Consider the following 22,881-nt stretch of genomic DNA (forward strand, 5'->3'; position numbering starts at 1 on the left):
AGTATGACAAAATTCTCTGTACTAAAAACTAACAACAAAAAGTATAGGCAGTGATAAGTATTAAAATGATAATTGCTAAATAGTCTTTATCCTTCAAATAGGACTCCAGATATACCCAGTACCTGAAAACCCTTTTCATGAATATCTTCCCCCATCCCCATGGTTCCTCCAGTGCCTTGCATAGGGTAGAGGTGTCAGAGGGGTAAGAAGCCATGACTTAAAGTAAATAGCCTGCCCTACAAGAGACAAGAAAAGTCATTAGGGACTTCCCTTAGTTGGTTCTACTCCCATGGTACACAGAGCAAAACTAAAACACTATTTGAGGAAATTACACCCCCTTTGGGTCCAGCCCACTAACCCACTTAAATGGTTCAGTGTTGAGCCCAGAAGGCTGAGGGAAATCTTTCCTTCTCAAGGGACATTGAGGCTCCTGGCTCTCCTATTTCAGACCTAAGAGAAAGCTATTTAGGTATTCAATACAGCCTCATTTGGGCTTTATCACTGAAACTAAAGATTTCAGTCATCCTGTCACCCCTCACAGAATTGAGTTTTGGCACGGAAGGCACACAGACATCACCAAGGCCAAAGCTGAACCCCAGCAGGTCCAGCACCTAAGGTACCTGGCAAGGGCATCAGCTCAGTTTCAGCCAAGAGATGGTAAGCAGGAGACAGAAGGTTGTCCTAATGACATAAGTTACCCAAGGGACAAAGAGAGAATAAGAGCAGCAAGGGCTACTGAATGAGCATGGAGATATAAATGATGACACGCTTAGAGTCTGAAGGAGTGCAACAGCTGATACATAGAAAGCAGATGAGTAGAAAATAAAACTGAGTGTTCTATTATCTTAATAACATAGGCAAGATTAAGGACTATACCTCATGTATATTTACTTTATTGGGTTTAGAGTTGGTATCAAGTATGTAGGTAACACAAAATTTTACAGACAATGTCCTCTGATACAATAAAAGGAGTTGGAAAAATCTATTTATATATTTTCCACTGGAAAATATGGACACATATTGCTATTCAAAGTCCTGTTTTCATTTTGTTGATGTTCCAGGTTTGTTTAAGTACCATGAGTACATGGTCATATTGCTTTCTTTGAATAAGTAGCTATGACTTAAGAAAGACATTTGAGGAAACAGAGAGGAAAACAGGAAAGAAAATGCCAGACAACGGGAATCTGTGACCATTGCTTCTTAGTCAAGTTCATACCAAATCAAGTAAAAGAAGGGATCCCACCCGTAACATAATCATTGGCTTATGTTCTCTAAAGTTTTTCCAATCTCCTAGAGGAAAGATTTCACAACTTTATTGAAAGTTCATTTCCTTTTCCTTTGTCTGCCCTTACACATCCATTGAAGATTAGCAATTAGCAAAGGATATGAATGGACCAATGATACACCACAACTACTGCACACTTTTGTAAAATTAAAGAATAATTTCAGAACCATTAGAAAGCAATTTGGGACCTAAAATTTTGGATGCTAAAGGATCCATTAAAAGGGCACTTTTCTATTTTAAAGTATCAATGACACAATCATGAAAAGAGATTTTTAAAATAATGTGCACAGGCAGTTCAATTACTTTCTGAATTATGTCATAAAGTTGAGTCAAAATGTTGTTAATTAATATCAGTAATAAAAAAACAGAAAGTGAGCTTATTCTAATGAAATACTGTAGATTTCACATTAAAAAGTGACTGACAGGTCAAATTCTAAAAAAGAAACTGTAGATATCACCACAAAACTAGCAGATGTTTCTTGGGGTCATTTGTACAAAAACATAAGCATATGTTAAAGAAATCTGACACTATCATGGAATCAGTTGGTGTCTAAAATAATAGCAGCTCCTTATGGCAATATGGTAATATCCGTATCAAATGCACAACACATTATGTTGCAACAGTATGTGCAGACAAAAGAGCATCAGTGGCAGCAATAATGACCAGTGCTTTCATTAAGGTGAAAAAATAAAATTAGAAGGTTATATCCAGGGAATAATTTTATTTAACAGTAAACTGAACGTGATAGACAGTATGTTGAATTTTCTGAGTTTCCATTTAACTGATTTTATTGAGATTCTCATAAAGACAGAATATTAACCAAATAAAAATACTAAAGTTTTTCTATGGCCTCCAACATGGGTTTTCTTCATTCTACCCTAGAATACTGAAGATAGTTGTTATTTTCAAAGCTAATGATAATACTTGGTTAGTTTAGAATATAACCAAGAATTCTTCACTTCAAAATCAATGGTTTCAACCTGGTGTCCTATACTCAGTAAAGAAATAGGTAACTGCTGAATCTTTTTAATGTAAAGCAGCACATAATTTAGTAAGTGTATTATCAGCTTCAATCTCAGAAGTCTAAGATCCTCTAGAATATTCCTTGTTACTAGTCATATCACCCCGAAGTATACAATGTACACAACGAACGGATGCTAATTAAATGTTAATGAATGAAGGTCTTTGAAAAGTCAAAATGAAAAGGCATTTCATAGCTTTACATTGTTGGGACTCATGCTGCGCTCTAGGAAATTTAGATTTGAAAAAGCACTTAGAATTTCAATGTACATATCTTCCCATGCAGATGAATTGGATGCAAGTGAGTCTGTACGCACCTAACAAAGTATTCAAGTACCAAGAAGATTTGAGTAAAAGAGGTTCCCCCATAAGATGTTTCCATGGCATGAAGCTCAGTAACAGAGTAGGTTTGGTCCCAGTGTAAAACATCCAAACAATATGGAAAATGATAGATTTGTCTTCCATTCAGAAGCTAGGATATCAAGATATTTTTTCCCAAAATATGAAAAATGCTAATTCAAAGAAATGGAAATAATGATTTTTAGAGAAGGATGTATTTTTACTTTTAAAATGAGTGTATTATAAATCAAATCTCATGACAAAAATGTATCCACATTATTTAGTTTAAATATTTAAATATTATCTAAAATAAGTGGGCTATGAATGGGACTTCAAAAATGCATTATATTCACCAAGATTTCAACTGTAACAAGTTTTCATCTGTATAATGAAAACCACAACAAAACATACTATCTAGACTTTACACTTTCAGTACATGAAAACATGCCTAAAATATAAGGAAACCAGTACACTCTAACAGTTGTTCAATTTTATTGATCCTATTCTTCCTGCACAGATGGGCACTAGAAAATACTTTGAATTATGTTTGTAACATTTTACTAAGTTTGAAAGTTTAATTTGGAACAAATATTATTTGCATTAGACACAAAGATTTCATGAAATAAATGAATTTTTTTAGTTTAAAATGATATAGAAACAGTTTTTATACATATAAAAATTGACATTTAAAATTACTTCACTGTTTTTTTACATTTCAATAATACCTAAACATTATGGTTGTACAAAGATCATAACTTTATTTACCAATTTTTAATGAATAGTGTTTTCTGAAAATAGTTTTAAACTCTTTTTTCCAAAGTAGCCCCAACCTAGTAAGAAAGGGCACAGAAGGAGAGCCCGAGGCTCATGGAAAACATAGATCTTAAACTTGATAGGGTTCAACTTATAATCCTTCAAGAGCAATTTCTCAAGCTTATGCATTCTTCAAGCTTTCCATTTCCCTTCTGTTTGGACATTTTGCTAGTCTTGGCATATCTGATTCTTGGTAGAATACATTTCAAGTGAGATAATTCTTAGATTGGCAAAATAGGAAGCAATTTTAGCTGTGTCCACTATCCATTTCATTGTCCAAGCTAAAAATCTCAGCTTCACCATTGTTTCTTCCCTTTCCCCCAAACCCCACAACCTCCAGGTTCTATCTTTGACAATATGCATTTGCACCTGGCCTCACCTCTCCTCTCCATTCTCCCTGCCAACTACACACCACCTCCTGGATCTTCTGGGGTACTGGCCACTGAAATGGACTCCATTTATAATCCATCCTACCCCCATGGTTGTCTTTCTGAAACCCAAACTCACTTACTTTAAAAAACAAAAACTTGATATCCTCTGACACTCGGCCTTTGCCACCCTTTACTCAACCCTCAGTTTAAGACACCAATTTCCTGGCATGATATTCAAGGCCCCACGCAAACTATTGACTTACACAAAGGACTGTCATCGTCTCCCATTAACATACACTCTCCCCACAGGCTATGGTCTTATTTTCCACAAAGTTCAAAGCATTCTTTCCTGATTTTTCCAAAATATTACTTCCTATAATGGTTTCCTTGTTCTTTTGTGCTGCCAACTCCTAATCATGCTTCAAGGCCCACATTCAAGTTTACCCTTACACCCCTCTGCAGCTTTCCCTGACCACCCCCCAGCCCACTCAAACAAAATGATTTTCTCCTTTAGCTACATTTCCTTGGTTCTTTATAAAGCCTTGTAAGTAATACCTCAATGGCACATAAAATAGACTACCTAGTTATTTTGCTGATAAGTCTCCCTGCAGATTGTGAAAACTTTGAAACAGAAATTGTGTCAAATTGAGTGTAGCATCCCTGAAACCTATCAGATACCCTGGCACATAATAGTTGCTCCCTAATATTAGGAGGAATAAGCTAAAAAAGTGAATTATTTAAAGAGGAAAATACAAGTTAAAATTATGCCGAGATACCATTTCTTATCTCAGATTGGTTTTTTAAAACAAGATCTGAAAATATACTCTTTTGAAGAAACTGCACAGAAACAGGTACCCTCATACAATGACAATAGTAAAGCAAAACAGCACAATCCTTTTGAGGGAACTTGGAAATATTTAGCAAAATTATATAGGCAGAAAGTAGATGGGAAACCTCTGTACCTTTCCCTCAATTTTGCTGTGAACCTAAAACTGCTCTAAAAAGTAAGTCTATTAAAAATTATACAGATATTTATTCTTTGAGTCAACAATCCCACTTCTAGGATTTTAGTAGTTTATTCCAAAATAAATTTTAGTAATTTATTCCAAAAATACACTAAAAAAAAAAAAGACATGACAAGGTTTTTTTTTGCTACACCACTATTTGCAATAGCAAAAATGACTGGAAACAACCCAAGTCTTTCTATAGAAAGATGGTTCAATAAACTATAGTACACAATAGATTATTGTGCAGATATAAAAAGAAATGATGATTCTCGCTATATACCTCTATCAAGTGATATACCAGGTATACTGTTAATTAAAAAAAAAATCAAAGTGCAAAAAGTATATATGGCACACTACCAAGCACTTAAGAAGATGGGTAGGGGTGAGGTAAGGAGAATAATATATGTAAATGTTTGCTATATAAGAATAAACCAAAAAAATTAAAAAGGCTTACCAATAATAGGAAGGAAGAGAAAGGGTAGAAGAGGCACAGATAAAAATTATACTTCCCAGGATATAGCTTGTTTAGTGGATTTGATTTTGGAACCATATAAATATTTTATATAATTACAAAACAAAATTGGATTAAAAAGAGCAATGCCCCAAAATAAAAGCAAAAATGAAACAAATAATTCTGCATATTGAGTTGGAGGCATAACATCACAGATAGGAATGATTCCAAGTGTCTTTAAGACATAGTAATTTGACTACACATAGCATATACTCTAAGTGGTATGTCCCTAAGAGCTACAACAAAATATTACAGAACGATCTTAAATGGCTCTGATTAATTATATTATTGATGGTGGCATTGGTGTTGGTATTCTGTGATGTACATTTATTGCAGGATAAGGCAAATCAGTAATGATACTGTTGCAGTCAGAACACAGGATTTTAAGGGTAGGAGCAAGAAGACGAAGTAAAAACCTTTCAGTCTTGAACTTTTACTGGAAATAACAGCATGATTCCATGGTGCATTTTTTGCTTTCAGAAAAAAAATACATACTTCCTAGCTCTGCTTTCAGAAAGACCTAGGAAACAGGACCATATAAGGGAAGTTCTAGCAATGAGCACACAGGTGCTCAAATTGTGGTATCTAAATACCATTAGTCAATTTTAAAAATTAGGCTTCCTTGATGATAGGCATAAAATGTTCAAGATGAGTCTGGAATATCTTGCCATTCCAGAAAGCAAAGAAGCTAACAGAGACAGCTGAGAGAATGTCAAAAGGTCTCAGAAGTCAGCCTGAAGGGGTTCCCATTGGTCCAAAAATCCAGAATTGGGGCAGTCTGAGAATTAGTAAGAACAGTCATCGCTGTGAACTGAAATATATTTAATATATTTAAATAACTGAGCTCATAATGATAATAATAAACGTTATTGGTCACTGTGGATGCTGTGGTTTCTCTCTTTAAGAACTTGCTTTTCTGCTGCAATGAATGCAGTTAGCTGACAGCCTCCAGCTACTGGTGCCTTTAGGATCCAAGTCAACGTCACTCTTCCCAGGCAGCCCCCAGTCTATGACTGAACACAACTAGATTTGGCCATTTCTGCCTAAGACAGGACTCCTAATGAGCAATCTTTTCTCCCAAGATCTCACCATAGGTACACAAAGACTTTATGAGATAAGCACCATAGACTGAGGTTCTCCCTGACCCTGCCTGCTTCATCCCCTCTTTACAAGTGTCAGACTGGCATCACAGTCTGAAGGTTATCCCTCCCAACCTGCTTCCTGCCCCTTTTATCTTTCACAGGCATTCACCCCCAACAAACCTTTCATTTTCCTATGAAAAACTACAGCCCAGACAACCCAGTTTGTTCAGAAAATAAGTTATAAGGAAAAAATAAAAAATGGAGAGGAATCTGTGGATTCGAAGATATAAAAGACATAGTAACCAACTGCAATATGGACCTTATTTAAATGTTGATTTATATAAAAAAGAGAAAGAAACAATCAGGAGACAATGAACACTAACTGAATATTTAAGGATACAGAGGATTATTTTAAATGGAATAGTGGTATAGTGACTGTACTGGGGATCATATTGTGTACTATATTTTTTTAATCCTTATCTCCTAGAGATACATGTAAGATGTTTATAGGTGCAATTATATGATGTCTAGGGATTGCTCCTGATTATTCCAGATGGAGGGAACTGGGTAGGGCATAGATGGAATAAGACTGGCCTTGAAAACTGTTTAAACTCAACATGTCACATAGAGCCTCACCACTCATTGGGTTGGACATGGAGGCTTATTATATTATTCTTTCTACATTTGGGTATGTTTGGTGTTTTCCACAATAAAAATATTAGGTTTAGAAAACTTTGTCTGTCCCATTTGGTCATTTACTCAGGAAGCAGAAGTGGCAAGAGAAGTGGAACATGCCCTCTACCGTGGAACTGTCATGAAGGTCTGAAAGAAGTCAGATGATTTTGTTGTATTAAGGTTTATTATTTTGATTTACCCCTTAAATTATCATTTCTCATGTCAAATTTCATGTGCTATTTCTAGAGCAATATTAATAGTGGAGATGGTAGGCATTACTATCTAATTCTTATTCTAGATATGAAAATAAAACTTTTAATGTTTTACCATTAAAAAAAAAGTTTATTGTTTTGGTTTGGACCATGATGTTACACTGTCAGTAACTCGGACATCACACAGACTCTTGAAGGCATTAGGGAGAACTCTTTCTTACTGGACTGAGGAAACAGCATAACCTCCTGGGTACAGTGTAGACTCTGGAGTCAGGGTGCTTGGCTTGGAATCCCAGCAACTCCATTACTAGCATGACCTTGGACAAGGAACGTCATCTCTGGGCCCTAGGAATAAAAATCCTATCTGGACTACATAGTCTTGTTGGGAAGAGTAAACAAGATAAGACACTTAGCATAGGACCTGGCAGGGTAAATATCAATAAATGTTCACTATTTTCAGTCAAACACTGGACACCGATGCATAGCAGCAGCAGTAGTTTCCAGAACACTGTTTCTGATGAAAATCTTGGAATGTACATAGGAATTCCCCGATGCCAGCTGGTACATTATTTTAGACTTATCTGTAGGTTTACCATAAGTCCATAGCACTATGCCAAATGTTTTTTAATGTGTGCATACCTGCCCACCTGCTTGCCTGCCTGTCTCTGGATTCTGGCGCCCATTGTACTAAGGGTCCTCGACTTCTAGTTCACATGCCAAAAGTCAGCAGAAGGTTTAATTTCCTTCAAACTCCATTTCCCTCCCAACTTTCCCTTTTAACTCGTCACTTACTGGTCTTGGAAAACACAAGAGCATATAAAAAGCCATGGCTACCAAGAGTTTCTTCCCTTTGCCCACCACATACACGACCAGAACTCACTTGCTCAGCATACACTACCCCCATCACTGGCATAGTACTTCTAAAATTCGGGCAGGAATACAGTCATATGGAAGGAATTAGAGAGGCCTATGCTGAGGACTTTGATGATGTTTGTAGATTTGTCAATATTTGAAATGTAATCTAATAACCTAGTCAACTAACGGACTAGGCAAGATTAGCAATAAGGTTCAAAATGAGCATTCTAGTACTGAGATCACAATGAATTATATATTCTATATCCCTGGCCCTTTAAACAAGGATGTAATTTCCCAAATTACAGAGGGCACAAAAATGTCCAGTCTAAGGAATAAAGACACAGACCTACAAGAGAATGGACTTGAGGATATGGGGAGGGGAAAGGGTAAGCTGTGACAAAGCGAAAGAGAGGCATGGACATATATACACTACCAAACGTAAGGTAGATAGATAGTGGGAAGCAGCCGCAGAGCACAGGGAGATCAGCTCGGTGCTTTGTGGCCACCTAGAGCGGTGGGATAGGGAGGGTGGGAGGGAGGGAGACGCAAGAGGGAAGAGATATGGGAACATATGTATATGCATAACTGATTCACTTTGTTATAAAGCAGAAACTAACACACCATTGTAAAGCAATTATACTCCAATAAAGACGTAAAAAAAAAAAAAGTCCAATCTAGGCAATAGCATCCTCCTGTGTACGCAACCTATCTGTTGATCCTTATTATCTACTGCCTTGGCTCTTTGGTTCTTTTTGTTTGTTTGTTTGTTTTGGTTTTTTTTGCGGTACGCGGGCTTCTCACTGTTGTGGCCTCTCCCATCGCGGAGCACAGGCTCCGGAGGCGCAGGCTCAGCGGCCATGGCTCACAGGCCCAGCCGCTCCGTGGCATGTGGGATCCTTCCGGACCAGGGCACGCGAACCCGTGTCCCCTGCATCGGCAGGCGGACTCTCAACAACTGCGCCACCAGGGAAGCCCCTCTTTGGTTCTTTAGCTCCTGCAGTTCACTTCAGGTCCTCCTGCTATGGCGGATCCCATCTGGATCAGCCTCTACCGACCTTGATCCAGTTTATCTGATTTGCAGTTTGTACGTCCCTCGCCTTCAATGCAAGTACCATTCCCCACTTCCAGGAGGATATTTTTGTGCCAGTTGCAGCCTCAAATACCCCCACGTGGAAGAGACCAAGAGGAAGGGGACACAAAAGTAGACCAGTTTTTAAAAGTGTTTGTCTTCAGATGGTGCCACATGGCTGTGGTATATTTATGAACAACACTGGGATGCAGACTTTCATGGGGTCACGGTATGCAGGCTAGGACAGTTATTTCAAATTTACTATCCCTATAGTAAGAAACAGATTTTTTGCCAAATTATAGTATAAATAAATCATGACCGTGAGGAATAAGACTATGGTTTTAACAGACAAGACTTCAATTTTACTGTCAGCCAATTAATTCACAATAACAAAAGCATTTTTTTGTACTCACAAAGTATGTTAAAGGGTTCTGCCACTTGGGCATCTCTGGACTCAGTTGTGTTATCTTTAAATCGGCAGCTCAGATTATATGGTCATATCAGTTCTATGTTGAGATTAATTACTGAAAACTGTACCTTACGACAAAGATGCAAACCCATGCCTGGGAATAAAGGGAATAAACATTTTCAACTCTTCGTGGGTCTATGCATTAGAGCTACATTGTCCAACGCGATCGCCACTAGCTGCATATGGCTATTAAATTTATTAAAATTAAATAAAATTTAATATTCAGTTCCTCAGTCACACTAGCCATATTTCAGGTCCTCACGTGCCCCAAGTGGCTGGTGGCCACCGTACTGGACAGAGCACATGCGGAGCATTCCATTAGTGCAGAGAGTTTAACTAAACAGTCATGCTTAGAGATTCATTCTATATTTTGTTTTCCTGTGTGGACCAATTTAAGAAAAAGCTAATATTTATACAATATGAGCTTTATACAGTATTTATACAATAGGATAACAGACCTGTCAAAGTATTTAAAAACGTTATAAACATTACATGCAGTTGCCTGGTAAGCTTGATTTTTCACACCCAGCTTTTAAAAATTCCTTCAAATTTGACAGCTTAGGAATACACTAATAATTTTTTAAAGAAGTATTTTTCTTCTTCATATGTAGACTGGTGAATCAAAGCATCATGTTTTACTGAGTAATTAGTCCTTCAATAATTCACATGAGTAATGGGTCATTTCGGGGTTTAACCCCTGCTTCCATTATTTCTGACCAACGGTTTACCGACAGATGTCTCACTTTGGATATACACAACAGAAGCCTGGGATCTGTTTCACGTACATCTGTTCCCAAACAGCTTAGGCAGATTAATACTTAGAATGGACCCGGCTCTGCTAAGTCCCATGTAATCACTAACTCTTGTTGTTTTAAAATTGATTGGTTTTTTTCTCATTTTCACATTTTTCCACATTACCTTTCACGTTGCAAAGTTTCCAGCAAATGAATGTCTATATAAACTTAAAGGACAAGAAAATCATGAACTCCCTTATAAAAGAAACACTTTCAAGACCTTATTTTGAAGCCCAGCTTTTTCAGATTTTTCTGGTTACTGCTCTAATTAAGCTGAGCTCAAAGTCGTGGTAGGAATAATCCTTTGGAAAAACCCAACATGAAATGGTGTAACCTGAGGTAGTAAGTCTAAGAATAATAAGAGGATTGTAAACCATAACTAAGATTTGAAAACTTCACTGTACTTTTAAAAATATTTAGAACATAACATTCTCATGCTAATCGAACATATTGTAAGATCCTTGCCCTGAAATTTAATAAGAGGGTACAGGAAATGAAATTGAAGAAAAGATAAGCTAGTCCTTTTGTCCATCATGAAAAATCTGCTCATGACTAGCCTTACACCACTATTTTCTATCAGAAAGTGGTTTCTTCCTTTCCAAAGACAGAACCTGTGCTGAGGTGACTGCCTACCTCTCATTATTGTGTCTTGAAGCTAGGGAAGGGGAGCGAGAAACTTGGCCCGTTATTTCCCAGGCGGTTCTTCTAATTAGAAATTCATTAGGGCTGTGAAGCGTTGGTGTAAAATACAAGTCTTCCACACACACCTGGCAGCTGATCATTAAAACTTTACTCAGGTTTATTACGATGTCCTAACACCAAAAGTCTATAAAAATAGGTATTTCCTTTAAAATGCAACTTCACAGAGTTGATGGTTCTTAGAGATCATATAATGTAAATGCCTCATTTTGCAGATGAATGAACTGTCACTCAGAGCAGTTAAATGACTTGCCTTAAGTCAGTTACACCCGTTAGTTGTAGACAAGACCTCAGGCCCCTTGGTGCCCACTCCTGAAACCCTTCCTACACCAGATGGGAGATTACAGACAGCCAGAGTGGGGAGCCTGTAAAAGATCCTGTAGTGCTTTTCATACTTCAAGGTGCTATTCATTAGTAAATGATAAAGGTGCCCAGTGTGAGATAACAGAGACTTGTGGGCATTTGGCATTCCAGTCATAGAGACCCCTAAATTAATCATTCTTTTTTTTTTTTTTTTTTTTTTTTGCAGTACGCGGGCCTCTCACTGTTGTGGCCTCTCCCGTTGCAGAGCACAGGCTCCGGACGCGCAGGCTCAGCGGCCGTGGCTCACGGACCCAGCCGCTCCGCGTCGTGTGGGATCTTCCCGGACCGGGGCACGAACCCGCGTCCCCTGCATCAGCAGGCGGACTCTCAACCACTGCGCCACCAGGGAAGCCCTAATCATTCTTAAGTGTACTAAAATATGAGCTTAACACAGTCTAATGCTATGCATTACTGACTCTCCCTATCAGTAGCTTTTCCTTTATGGGAAAATTTCATAACCAGGTCTCACAGTACAGTAAGCAGATTCTGCATTGGGGATACACAAAAATGCTTGTACCTTCTGCTTCCATCTAACGTTTCAAATAGAAGTTTACCACTTGGTAAGCGCACGTTCCTAGAAGTCTGTCCTCGGTTGAGATTTAGAACAATGCCAACAGGCCATCAGTGATAATTTTGAAAATGTTGAACTCTGAAAATATCTGATCCAGTAACAAGCTAAGGGCTAAATGACAAAATACACATATTGGTCTATGGCATCTGCCCATACCCCCTTTCTGAGTCCCTTCTCAATTTTTGACACCTTACGCCTGGTCCCAGGCACCATGTAGGGGGCTAACAACACTGTGGCCTGCTCTGCCTAGACAGGGTCCCATGACCCAGACCTGCCTGACCTCTCTCATTTGGCCTTAAAATCCTCATCTGACCCCTCTCCCATTTCTTCATGAAAGGTTTCGCTCTTTCCTAGAGCACAGAGAGCTAACTTGGTAATTAACATGAATAAACTCATACGATTCCACAAGTAAAATGACTGTAATTTGAGATTCCAACAGAAAGATCATTAGGCACCATAGCAGGCAATAATGAAGATATTTTCTGAATGGATGATGCCCTTTTGTGTATACAGTTTGCTTACAGATGTGACGTACTGGTCAATCTATGCCCTGGTCATAGATTGCTTTCTTTTTCCATCTTACAGCTGAGCAAGATGGAACCTTCTCACCATGATGCTAACAATGGAGAAGTAGGCCAACATTAGCTGAAGAATGTTCTGTAAAAAGAGTTCTAATGCTTTAACAAAAGGGGAGGGGGATACTCTTACAGGTGATGAGAAGTCACTATTAAGTAGCAGTGTAGTAATCAGATTATAATGCAATGGGCAAAACTAAAGTTCATGAGACCAGTTAACAAATTCATTCATGTAACAAATGTTTATGTCAGGCACTCTTCAAAGCACTGAGAGTAAACAAAACAGATGTCCTGAACATCTTCCCTCTTCTCATGTAGATCCCGTCTCTGGGAGCTACACCATCAGTTCCCCCCAGTTCTCAGGCCTTCAGATTTGGTCTGAATTATACAACCATCTTCCTTCGTTCTTCATTTTGCAGATGGCATAGAGTGGCATATCTCAGCCTCCATAATCCCATAATCTCCAATTCCCGTAATAAATCTCCTCAAATATATATTGTACTGTGTATTTTTTTCAAGGTTCTATTTCTCTGGAGAATCCCACTACATGTCATTATAAATAAGCCAAAACCCATAGAATGCAGAACACCAAGAGTGAACCCTAATGTAAACTATGGACTCTGGATGATAATGATGTGTCAATGTTCATCAGTTTTAACAAAGGTACCACCTTGGTGGGAAATATTTATAATGGGGGAGGCTATGCATGTGTGGGGAGCAGAGGGTATATGCACCTTCTGCTTAATTTTGCTGTGAACCTAAAACTACTCTAAAAATAAAGCCTATTTTAAAAAGAAAAACAAAAAACAAAACAGCTACTAAGGCACTATGAGGTTTAAAAACTGAGTGGTCTTGCAAACATCTCATATGATCTAATAATGCCCAGCAATCCGACCCCACCCCTACCCTTTCCTGGAACAGCCAGGCACCGGCCAAGGAGCAACAGACATGGTCTCCTCCACTACATCCTCCCACACCACGTCCTCCCAAGTATGGCAACCTTAATGTAGTTCTTCCTCCATTTTCTGGACCCATTTCATTTGTCTTTTACCATGCACATCTAAACTAATTCCACATCAGAGAGTATTTCTCATATTTAAACATATCTCTCAATACCTCCTTTTCTTTTCCCACTCTTATTATTTTACTAAGTAAAACATCTCTTGGTTCCTTCTACAAATAGAAGTGCTTACTAAGGTGCTAGGTTTCTGGACCTCCAATGTTCGGGGCCCAAAGTGGTTTGCATACTAGGTGTTAGTTACAAAGAAAGGGTGGTATATCTAAATGAAGGAAAAGAAAACCAAAGTGTTTTAGGTCAAAATTAAAGATCAACACTTGCAACCTTTAGAGTTATAACTGTCGGGATGTCTTTTTAAACTCTACAGCCAGGAATGCTAATTAAGCCTATTTTTCCTCCATCACCACTCAGTATATAAAAGAGCATTTTTTGTTTTCATGCCATTACTTGACTTTTCGTGTACCAGTATTGCAACACTGATTTGAATACCTCTCGTTGCACGATGTCTCATTTTATTCCTATAGTATTTCAGCTTCATTGTAGGTTAAATCGACTCTTGTAGGCCAATTTAAACTCTAATGGTAAACTTCTATGTCCCCAAATTCAAGCAGACTTAAAAACTAAACAGAATAACTATGTCCATATCCCTAGCTTTTAACTCAAAGGTTCTAGAAAATACTCCACAACTTGGTTTTCAACACACCTGAAAGCATTTTTAATTAAAGTCAAAAGCAGTTTTAGTTAAGTGGGCCAGCAGGACACCTGCAGCAGAAGCAGAATTCCCACTCAGAACCAGCACTGGGTCCCTGACTAGTCTGTTTTGTTAGATTTTTGTACGTAAAACTTTAAAACAGTGACATTTTTCTATTCTTTGAGGTAAACGGCGCATTGTGTCTTGTTTTCCAACAGGGGAAGGCATTTTTAAAAATTTCATAAGTTAGCATTCAGAGGAGACATGTACCACATCCCAAGGTTTTCCCCTAAATCATCTCTAAGACTTGAAATAGTTCTGTTGTACAGAATTATAACACTTTCTAAATAAAGGTTTAAGTCAAAAGGCAAATGCACGTAAACAGCAAGATGATTCTAAAGTCAATATTGAACACCAAAAGTTTCTAGACTGACCTTTAGACTTGATTCTAGACAATGGCAAGGAATGTGAGGGATGGAAAAGTCCAGAGAGACCAAAAGTTGGGGTGAAACTTTCAGAAGTCAGCAAAATGAGAGCTGGATTCGGAACCCACGTGTAGGTATACTCGGTAAAATGCTTATACTTTCAGCGTTACCGTCAGAAGTTGACAGAGTAAAACTTCAACTTGGAGGGGAGGAGCAGGTGACCTTCCCGCATCTGGAAAACACCTCCCCTTGTGGGGCTCAATTCTTTCTTAGGAATCACAGAGCAGAAGCGGAGTGTGACGCAGGTCCCGGGATGGCACCCGAGGCGGAAAGCCAGCTGGGAGGGGACAGGTAGCGGGAGGCCCCTGGGGGCGGCGCGGGTTCTCGCCCCCCGGCGGGAGGGAGGAGGCGGCGGCTTCTGGACGCGGTAGCCCGCTGTGGCAGAGGCGGAGCTTGCGGAGGGCGGTGGGACTGCGCCGGGAGGAGGGTGTGGGGCCGGGAGAGCGAGGAGGCGCCGCGGGGGCCGAAGGCGCCAGGACCTTCTAATTGGGAACACTCACCTTTGGGGCGCTCGGGCTGGATGGGCTGCCACCTCAGGGCCCGCTCGCTCAGCACCACGTCGCAGCTGTCCCTCCCGATCTTGAAGATGCCCCGGAGCAGAATCAGCTCGGCCGCCGCCTCTGGCTGCTGCCCGGACGCCCACAGCACCGAGGGCACGGCGTCCGCCGCCGGGGGCTCCGCCTCCTCCCGGCAGCCCTCCAGGGCGCTCACCCGGCCGCCGCGCCTCCCTCGGGGCATGGCGGAGCCACCGGCTGGGCCCGAGACAGGGGTCCGGGGAGGCCTTTGGGGGAGGAGGTGGTGCCCGCGGCAGCCGCGGCTCGGGCTGCGTCCGGCGCTGCCACAGCAACCGCGCGCGGGGCAGAGACCCAGGAGGGAGGCGGGGCGCGCAGGCGGAGCCGCCCTGACCCAGTCCAGCACCTTGGCCCGCCGGCCTCCTGCCTCTGCCACTCACTACAGAAAGACCGCAGTCCAGGAAGAGGAATAAGTGGCTCTCTCCACCTAGTCCCTACAATTGCTTGAGATTTTGCTTACTGCGTTACCCGCCAAAATATAGGCCAGCGCTTCTCAAACACTGACTTGCATACTCACCCCTGGGCATCTTGTTAAAATGCAGTTTCTAGGAAGCTCCCAGGTAACGCCGCTGATCCTCAGAACGCACTTTGATTTGCAAGGGTATAACCCTCTGTTTTTCCACCTTCTTTCCAGCGGGCTTTCCTGGAGCGCAGAGGTCGTGCTTTATAACCTTGCTTGCATGCCCCCAACAGTTAGCTGATCTATATGCAGCTGGTAATAGAGAACTCAGTTCCCAAAAGCCCTGAGAGGACGCCAAAGACAAGTCCCTGCTTTACAGAGACAAATTTTCGTTCTGACAAATTTAATGTTAAAGGAAGGTGCCTCCATGCTGTAAGTATTAAGGGTCCTACTTTTCCCCAAGATACTCCTCTGCGTCTTGTCTCTGCCTGGATCTGACCCCTCCTGGAGAGAGACCACAAGAAGCAGGGCTTTTTCTCCTGAAGGCTAATGCAGCGTTACCTGGAAATGGAGAGAGCCCGGGCCGGGGCAGGCGTGGGGGGGCGGTCAAATCCTTCACTTTCTCGCGATAACTGAGATTCATGAAATTAGCTGTTAATTTGGAAAGCACAGAGTCTGGAGGCCAATGGTTCTCAATCACATTAGAATTACCTGGGGAGTTTGTTTATAATCCAGATGCCCAGGCTACACTCAAAGACAATGAAATTGGAATCTCTGGGGGATGGGACCAGACTTCAGGAGTTTTTAAAGCTCTCCAGGTGATTGCAATGTTCAGCCAGAGCTGAGTGCCGATGCTTTAAGCCTGTATTAACAGGGAGCTGACAACTTGTGAAAGCGAGTTCTCTGGAGGAGGAGCCACAGTGGGAAGTAAATCAGCAGGCTTATTTTTTATATACATAAGGCCAGAATAATTGTATTGAGAAAAAGTTAGGGAGAGGAAATTAAATTTATAGAGTTGTGAATCTAGTTTCACTATGCTAGTGCCTAACCAGTGACTTCTGATAGGCAGCCACTACTCCTGTCCTCACCCCTTGTCACATTGCAAAGTCAGACAGAAGAGCTAATGGTAGCAGGAGCATCTCAAGGGTCTCTGCTCAAACTTAGATTTCAGAAAACCGAGATGGAGACCACAGACCTAGCCAAATCCCTTTCAGACATAAAGCGCCTGTGTGCCAGTTAAGCTAGGACTCTTACTGTTTAATGCTCTGAAAACAAATACCCAAGCTTCCAGGTGAAGTGGGGAAGAGCCTCAGTGTGATCTGATTGCAGCCAGCTGTTTCTTGGAGCAGACGTGCAGCTGCTGTTAAACCCCACGCAGGCTTCAGGTGGCTCAGCTCAGCAGTCATTAGTGGGGGAGGCTGGTGCCCTCCACAGAATGAGTTGCAGTTCTGGAGTCAGCATCTTGTATTCACAGCTGTCAGGCAATCAACACAATTAGAGCTCGTTGGCATTTTAAAAGCTCACTGAAAGCCAGGGCAGATAGGCCAAGGCAGTGGCTACTTCTTAGGACCTGTGCAAGGGGCAAGTTGCCATTTTTCAAGCTTCAGTCAAGCCAGACAGCCAAAAACATTGGCTTTGGCTTTCTTGAAGATGAAAGTACTGGCTATGTTCCATTCTTTCCCTTTGATGAGCTGTTCTCTTCTAGGGCTCTAAAGGTTGCAGTGCCCTGGAGCTCTATCCACAGGATCCATCTACACGAGTATCAGTGCCATGGCTTTACATACCATTCAGGGCTCCTCCAGTGATGTCATCAGCCCCAATCAGTCCCCTGAACTTCAGACACTATGTCCAACTGCCCACCTGACATTGATAGTTGGCTGTCCAACAATCATCTGAAACATAACATCTAAAACCAAACTCAGGATTTTCTATCACAAACCTGTTCCTCCCAGAATGTTGCAAATCTCAGCAAATAGTGTCATCAAAATCCTTGACATCATCCTCGTTTCCTTTCTCTGTAATGAGAAAAAAGAAAAATTCATGACATATTTAATGTCTGCATGTCAATCTATATTTTGGGTGAAGTGAGCTTTAGTTGCATCCATCTCTCAGTCATTTCTGTTGCTAAATAAGCACATTGTCAAGGAGTCTGCTTCCCTCTCACGCTGAACGGAGATTTTGTCAGAATGTTCCTGCAACTCGGGCTCCTACTGCCTAAAAGGTAGAGGGCCATATGTCCCTACAAGAATTACAGAGAAGCAAGAAAAAATTGTAAAATCCCACCAAGTCAAATATTACATCTTCTTCATATGCCAATTTTTTGCACTCACATTGAAACTCTGTTTAAAATGAATTGCTCAGCTGTGTTTTAGGACACATCTCAAACGATTATGGGATGACAATGACCATGTAATCTCTAGCTTCTCAATAAACAAAACAGTAAGTAACAGAGGAAAGAAGAATAGGCACTTCTTCCCTTTCCCTCAAGTTTTTAAAGCCCCATTTACAGGTAGGTACTGATATTCATAAACTTGGAGCAATTTGAAATGTATTTCAACCAAATAGAGAGCTTGAAACATTCTCACAGTACCTGCTAGCAACACTGTAGTGCAGAATCTTAAGTTAGGTATAACCAGATACACAAATAAAACAGACAATTTAAATCAGAAACATATTCTCATTTTCTAGAGCTCACACTATTATAACTGTGAAAAAGGCATTATACCGAGGAGGCAACATCTCTTCCCACTGTTGAAAACAGCCCACTGCTTTCAGACCTCTTACCCATAGGCACCGAAGAGTTTGACACTGGGTTCAGTCTTTGATTATTACATCATTTTCTGTCGCCATTTTGGGCATGTCAGTGTCCTAGTACCAAATCTCCATGGCAGCCTCATCCCAACAATCTATGGTGTCTTCTGTTGCAGGCTCCCATTCTTAGGACATCCTCTGGACCTTGTAGAACTTCTTGAATGCTTAAACTCAAAAAACACTGTTTCAGAACACAGACTCTTGTTCTTTTCAAACCTGGATATGCTTAAGAATCTTTAGTTTGTTTTAAATGTAAATTCCCAGTGTTTACCCCCCACTGATGCTCAGAGATTTTGAATCTGTAACTGAACTAATCCTAGAAACGTGTGTTTTAAACAGGTACAACAGGTGATTCTGTATGTTTTTGACAACATACACAACACTTTGACAATCAGTGAGCAGATCCTTCCTCTTTGTCCTGCTCTTGACCCCTGCCGTTTTACCACAAGGCTTGTCCATTTGTCTATCATTTACAAGTAATGGAATATCCAGCTAAATGTGTTTCAGAATACAATTTTACTTCTCACGTAAACAGAGCTCTGGAGTCAGGCTGTTCTGGGTTGGCCTTTAAGATATTGAGGGCTTTTTAACAAATGGGACCTAAGCGAACTTATAAACTTTTGCACAGCAAAGGAAACCATAAACAAAACAAAAGGACAACCCACAGAATGGGAGAAAATATTTGTAAACAATGCAGTGGATAAGGGCTTAATCTCCAAAATATACAAACAGCTCATACAGCTCAATATCAAAAAAACAAATAACCCAATCAAAAAATGGGCAGAAGACCTAAATAGACATTTCTCCGAAGAAGACATACAGATGGCTACAGGCACATGAAAAGATGTTCAACATAGCTAATTATTAGAGATATGCAAATCAAAACTACAATGAGCTATCTATCACCTCACACCAGTCAGAATGGCCATCATCAAAAAGTCTACAAATAATAAATTCTAGAAGCGGTGTAGAGAAAAGGGAACCTTCCTACACTGTTGGTGGGAATGTAACTTGGTGCAGCCACTATGGAAAACAGTATGGAGGTTCCTTAAAAAACTAAAAATAAGAGTTGCCATAGATTCCCACAATCCCATTCCTGGGCATATATCCAGAAAAGACAAAAACTCTAATTCGAAAAGATACATGCACCCCGACATTCATAGTGGCACTATCTACAATAGCCAAGACATGGAAGCAACCTAAATGTCCATGGACAGATGAATGGATAAAGAAGATGTGGCATATATATACAATGGAATATTAGCCATAAAAAATGAAATAACACCATTTGCAGCAATATGGATGGGCCTAGAGATTACCATACTAGTGAAGTAAGTCAGACAGAGAAAGACAAATATGATATCACTTATATGTGGAATCTAAAAAAATAATACAAACAAACTTATTTACAAAACAGAAACAGACTCACAGACATAGAAAACAAACTTATGGTTACCAAAGAGGAAAGGGGGTGGGGAGGGATAAATTAGGAGTATGGGATTAACAGATGTACACTACTATATGTAAAATAGATAAATAACAAAGATTTACTGTATAGTACAGGGGACTATATTCAATATCTTGTAATAACCTATCATGGAAAAGAATCTGAAAAGGCTTACTTTGCTGTACACCTGAAACTAACACAATTTTATAAATTGTTTTTTAATTGAAACTATATTTCAATTTTAAAAAACAACAAAAAAGAAATCAGGGGCTTTTCAACTTTCTATTTTGCTATCCCCAGTTAACAACAAGGACCCCACAGGTGGCTCCCAGATGGCTGCATGGTCCCTAATCATATATCATCTCCCCAAAATGTCCAAAAGCAAGTATAGAAGTGGCAAGGGCAGTTTCTATCTGTGCACTTCTATTTCTATCAGGGAAGAACATGTTTTCCAAAATCCCACCCAACAGATTTCCTCTCAGGTCCCATTGACTAGAATCAGGCAATATGCCTGTGCTCTAGCTTCCAAGGAGCCTCAGAACAGTGTTTTCAGCCTAGAAGAAGTTGTGGATGACTATTAGTTAGGCAACTAACAGTGTCATATCTTCTTTTTCTTCCAGGCTATATCATTTATGCCTAACAAGACACACACCTCCAACTTATTGACTTAAAGCAATGATTATTTTTTCTTGTGATTCTGTGAGTTGGCTGAGCTCAGCTGGGTAGGTTTTCTCCTCCATGGAGTGTCACCTGGATGCACCTGCATTTAGCTGGAAGCTCAGCTGGGGCTGAAACACCCAAGATGGCTTCAGTCACCTGTCTGACATCTCATCTGAGATGGCTGTAATGTCTGGAGCCTAGCTGGGCCTCTCTCTTTACATTTGGCTTCTCATTATTTGATTGTGTTGTGGGTCTTTTAAAGCCTAGTCCTGGAACTGACATAGCATCACTTTTGCCACTTGCTATCAGTCAAAGCCAGTCACAAAGAGAAAGGGAAATAGAGTACCCCACTTGGTGGGAGGAGCAGCAGTCACATTAGAAAGGGTATATATATGGGGGCAGAAGTCACCTTAGCTGATAGCCCAACATAGTCCTCCCTCTGGCCACAGTGGTTAACATCCCTCCTGTATATAAAATACACTCACTCCCTTTCAAGACTGCTCAAAATATCACCTTATTACAAAATCAAAGTCTAAGATCTCATATATGAGGTTTTCTGAGTATGCTTCTCTTATTCTAGGAAACTGTGAACTAAAAATATGTTATCTTCCCACACACATCAACATACAATGATGAGACAGGCAGAGGAATAACCACAGTAGATGCTCAAAAAGTGGGAGGGGGGACCAGAAAACACATCACAGTCACTGGTCCATAGCAATTCTGAAATCCAAGCAGATATGTGTTACCAGTTCCCCATACTCTGAGATCATCCAGTTCTTCTCCTTAGGAGTGGTCCCCTAATTAATTGTTCTCAGCAGCTCTTAGCTCCAGCCTCTGGGCTTTTGGTTCTTCCCTCCATACCATCTTTCTTTTCAGTAAGAAATGGTCTGTGATGGCAGCTGAGTAGTTTTTCAGCCTTTTTCTATCCATAAAAATATGGAAGTCCAGAGGCTTATTTTAATTTGGACAGTTTCTGTCTCTTTTAGTCTAAGTGGATATAACTCCTTTAGTTGTACTTTGACACAAATTATTTCTTCTACACAAAGAAAACTTTGTGAACTTTATGTATTGATAGTTCATATATATATATATATATATATATATATATATATATATATGTATATATGTAAAATCATATTAGGTCATATCATACAAAAGCCATTCCCACAAATCTCTTCAAGATTGGTCCCTCTGTATTTTGGACTCCAAGTCAGGATATTAGGGTATAACGTTCCTAATGTTCTTAGAAGTACTTTTGTCCAGGTAAATTGTGTCTTCTAACTACATCCTTGATTAGGGTTTGACCTAAGAGCATGCTTAACTGGAAGCAGCCTACATTTCATCTTTGCTTTGAGGCCATTTTTTGCATTGGAATTTTTTTTTTTTTTTTTTTTGGCCAGAGTATCTGTCCTGGGCCATCTTTAGTTCCTCTAAATTATGCTGGCTTATTACTGCTTAAAACCCTAAAAGAAGCCAATCATCACTTATGATATTCTGCCAAAAATCTCCTTAGCCAGATTCACAAATTCATTTGGTGCTTTCTATCTAACAAGCCATTGCAAGATTGTTGGGGCCATCTTTGTGCATCTACCAGGTGGATTCACTCTTTGCTTCCTGGGCCCCATGGTGCACCACTTCAACTTCTCTCTTAACAGCACATCCACTTCGTTTATCCAAACGCCTTAAAAACCTGCAACTATCTTCTGTTTCCACTCTGAAGTGTGGGCTGTTGAGAGATTTCCACTGAAGCATGTGGGTTAAGGCTACTACAAACTACTACAGTATTACAGTCTCCAAACTTTGCTTAGCTCTGAGCCCTGCTATGCTACTATTGATTAGTCTTGATGGAGCTTATTCTCCTTATTCCTGGAGAGGCTATTTTAAACCTTCAGTTTTCTCGTTCAACTCCCTCTCACTTAGCATGTCATCATGCCTCCATCTTCACATGAAAGAACCTGGTAAGAATAAACTCCCACTACTTTCTAATCCTTACTCCTGAAATTCTCTTTCTCTACCCTGACTCCTATCACTAGAAAGAAGTATCTCTCCTGTCCAAAGGAATTGCCTGTGTTCCAGATCTTCT

General features: G+C 40.2%; 1 protein-coding gene across 4 annotated transcripts in view; it reads right to left on the reverse strand.

Annotated features, from left to right (window-relative positions):
- Positions 1 to 15,643, reverse strand: part of CERKL (CERK like autophagy regulator) — a gene marked incomplete at its 5' end in the record, with an annotated part of 157,365 nt that extends 141,722 nt beyond the window's left edge. For all 4 annotated transcript variants that reach the window (XM_082631183.1, XM_082631182.1, XM_082631181.1 and 1 more), the window contains one exon: positions 15,406 to 15,643. In XM_082631183.1, coding sequence (XP_082487309.1) covers positions 15,406 to 15,643 — 238 coding nt within the window. The remainder of the gene's footprint in view (positions 1 to 15,405) is intronic.
- Positions 15,644 to 22,881: the final 7,238 nt, after the last annotated feature.

This window comes from Mesoplodon mirus (assembly GCF_964341445.2).
Source record: "Mesoplodon mirus genome assembly, chromosome: 8".
Lineage (NCBI taxonomy): Eukaryota > Metazoa > Chordata > Mammalia > Artiodactyla > Ziphiidae > Mesoplodon > Mesoplodon mirus.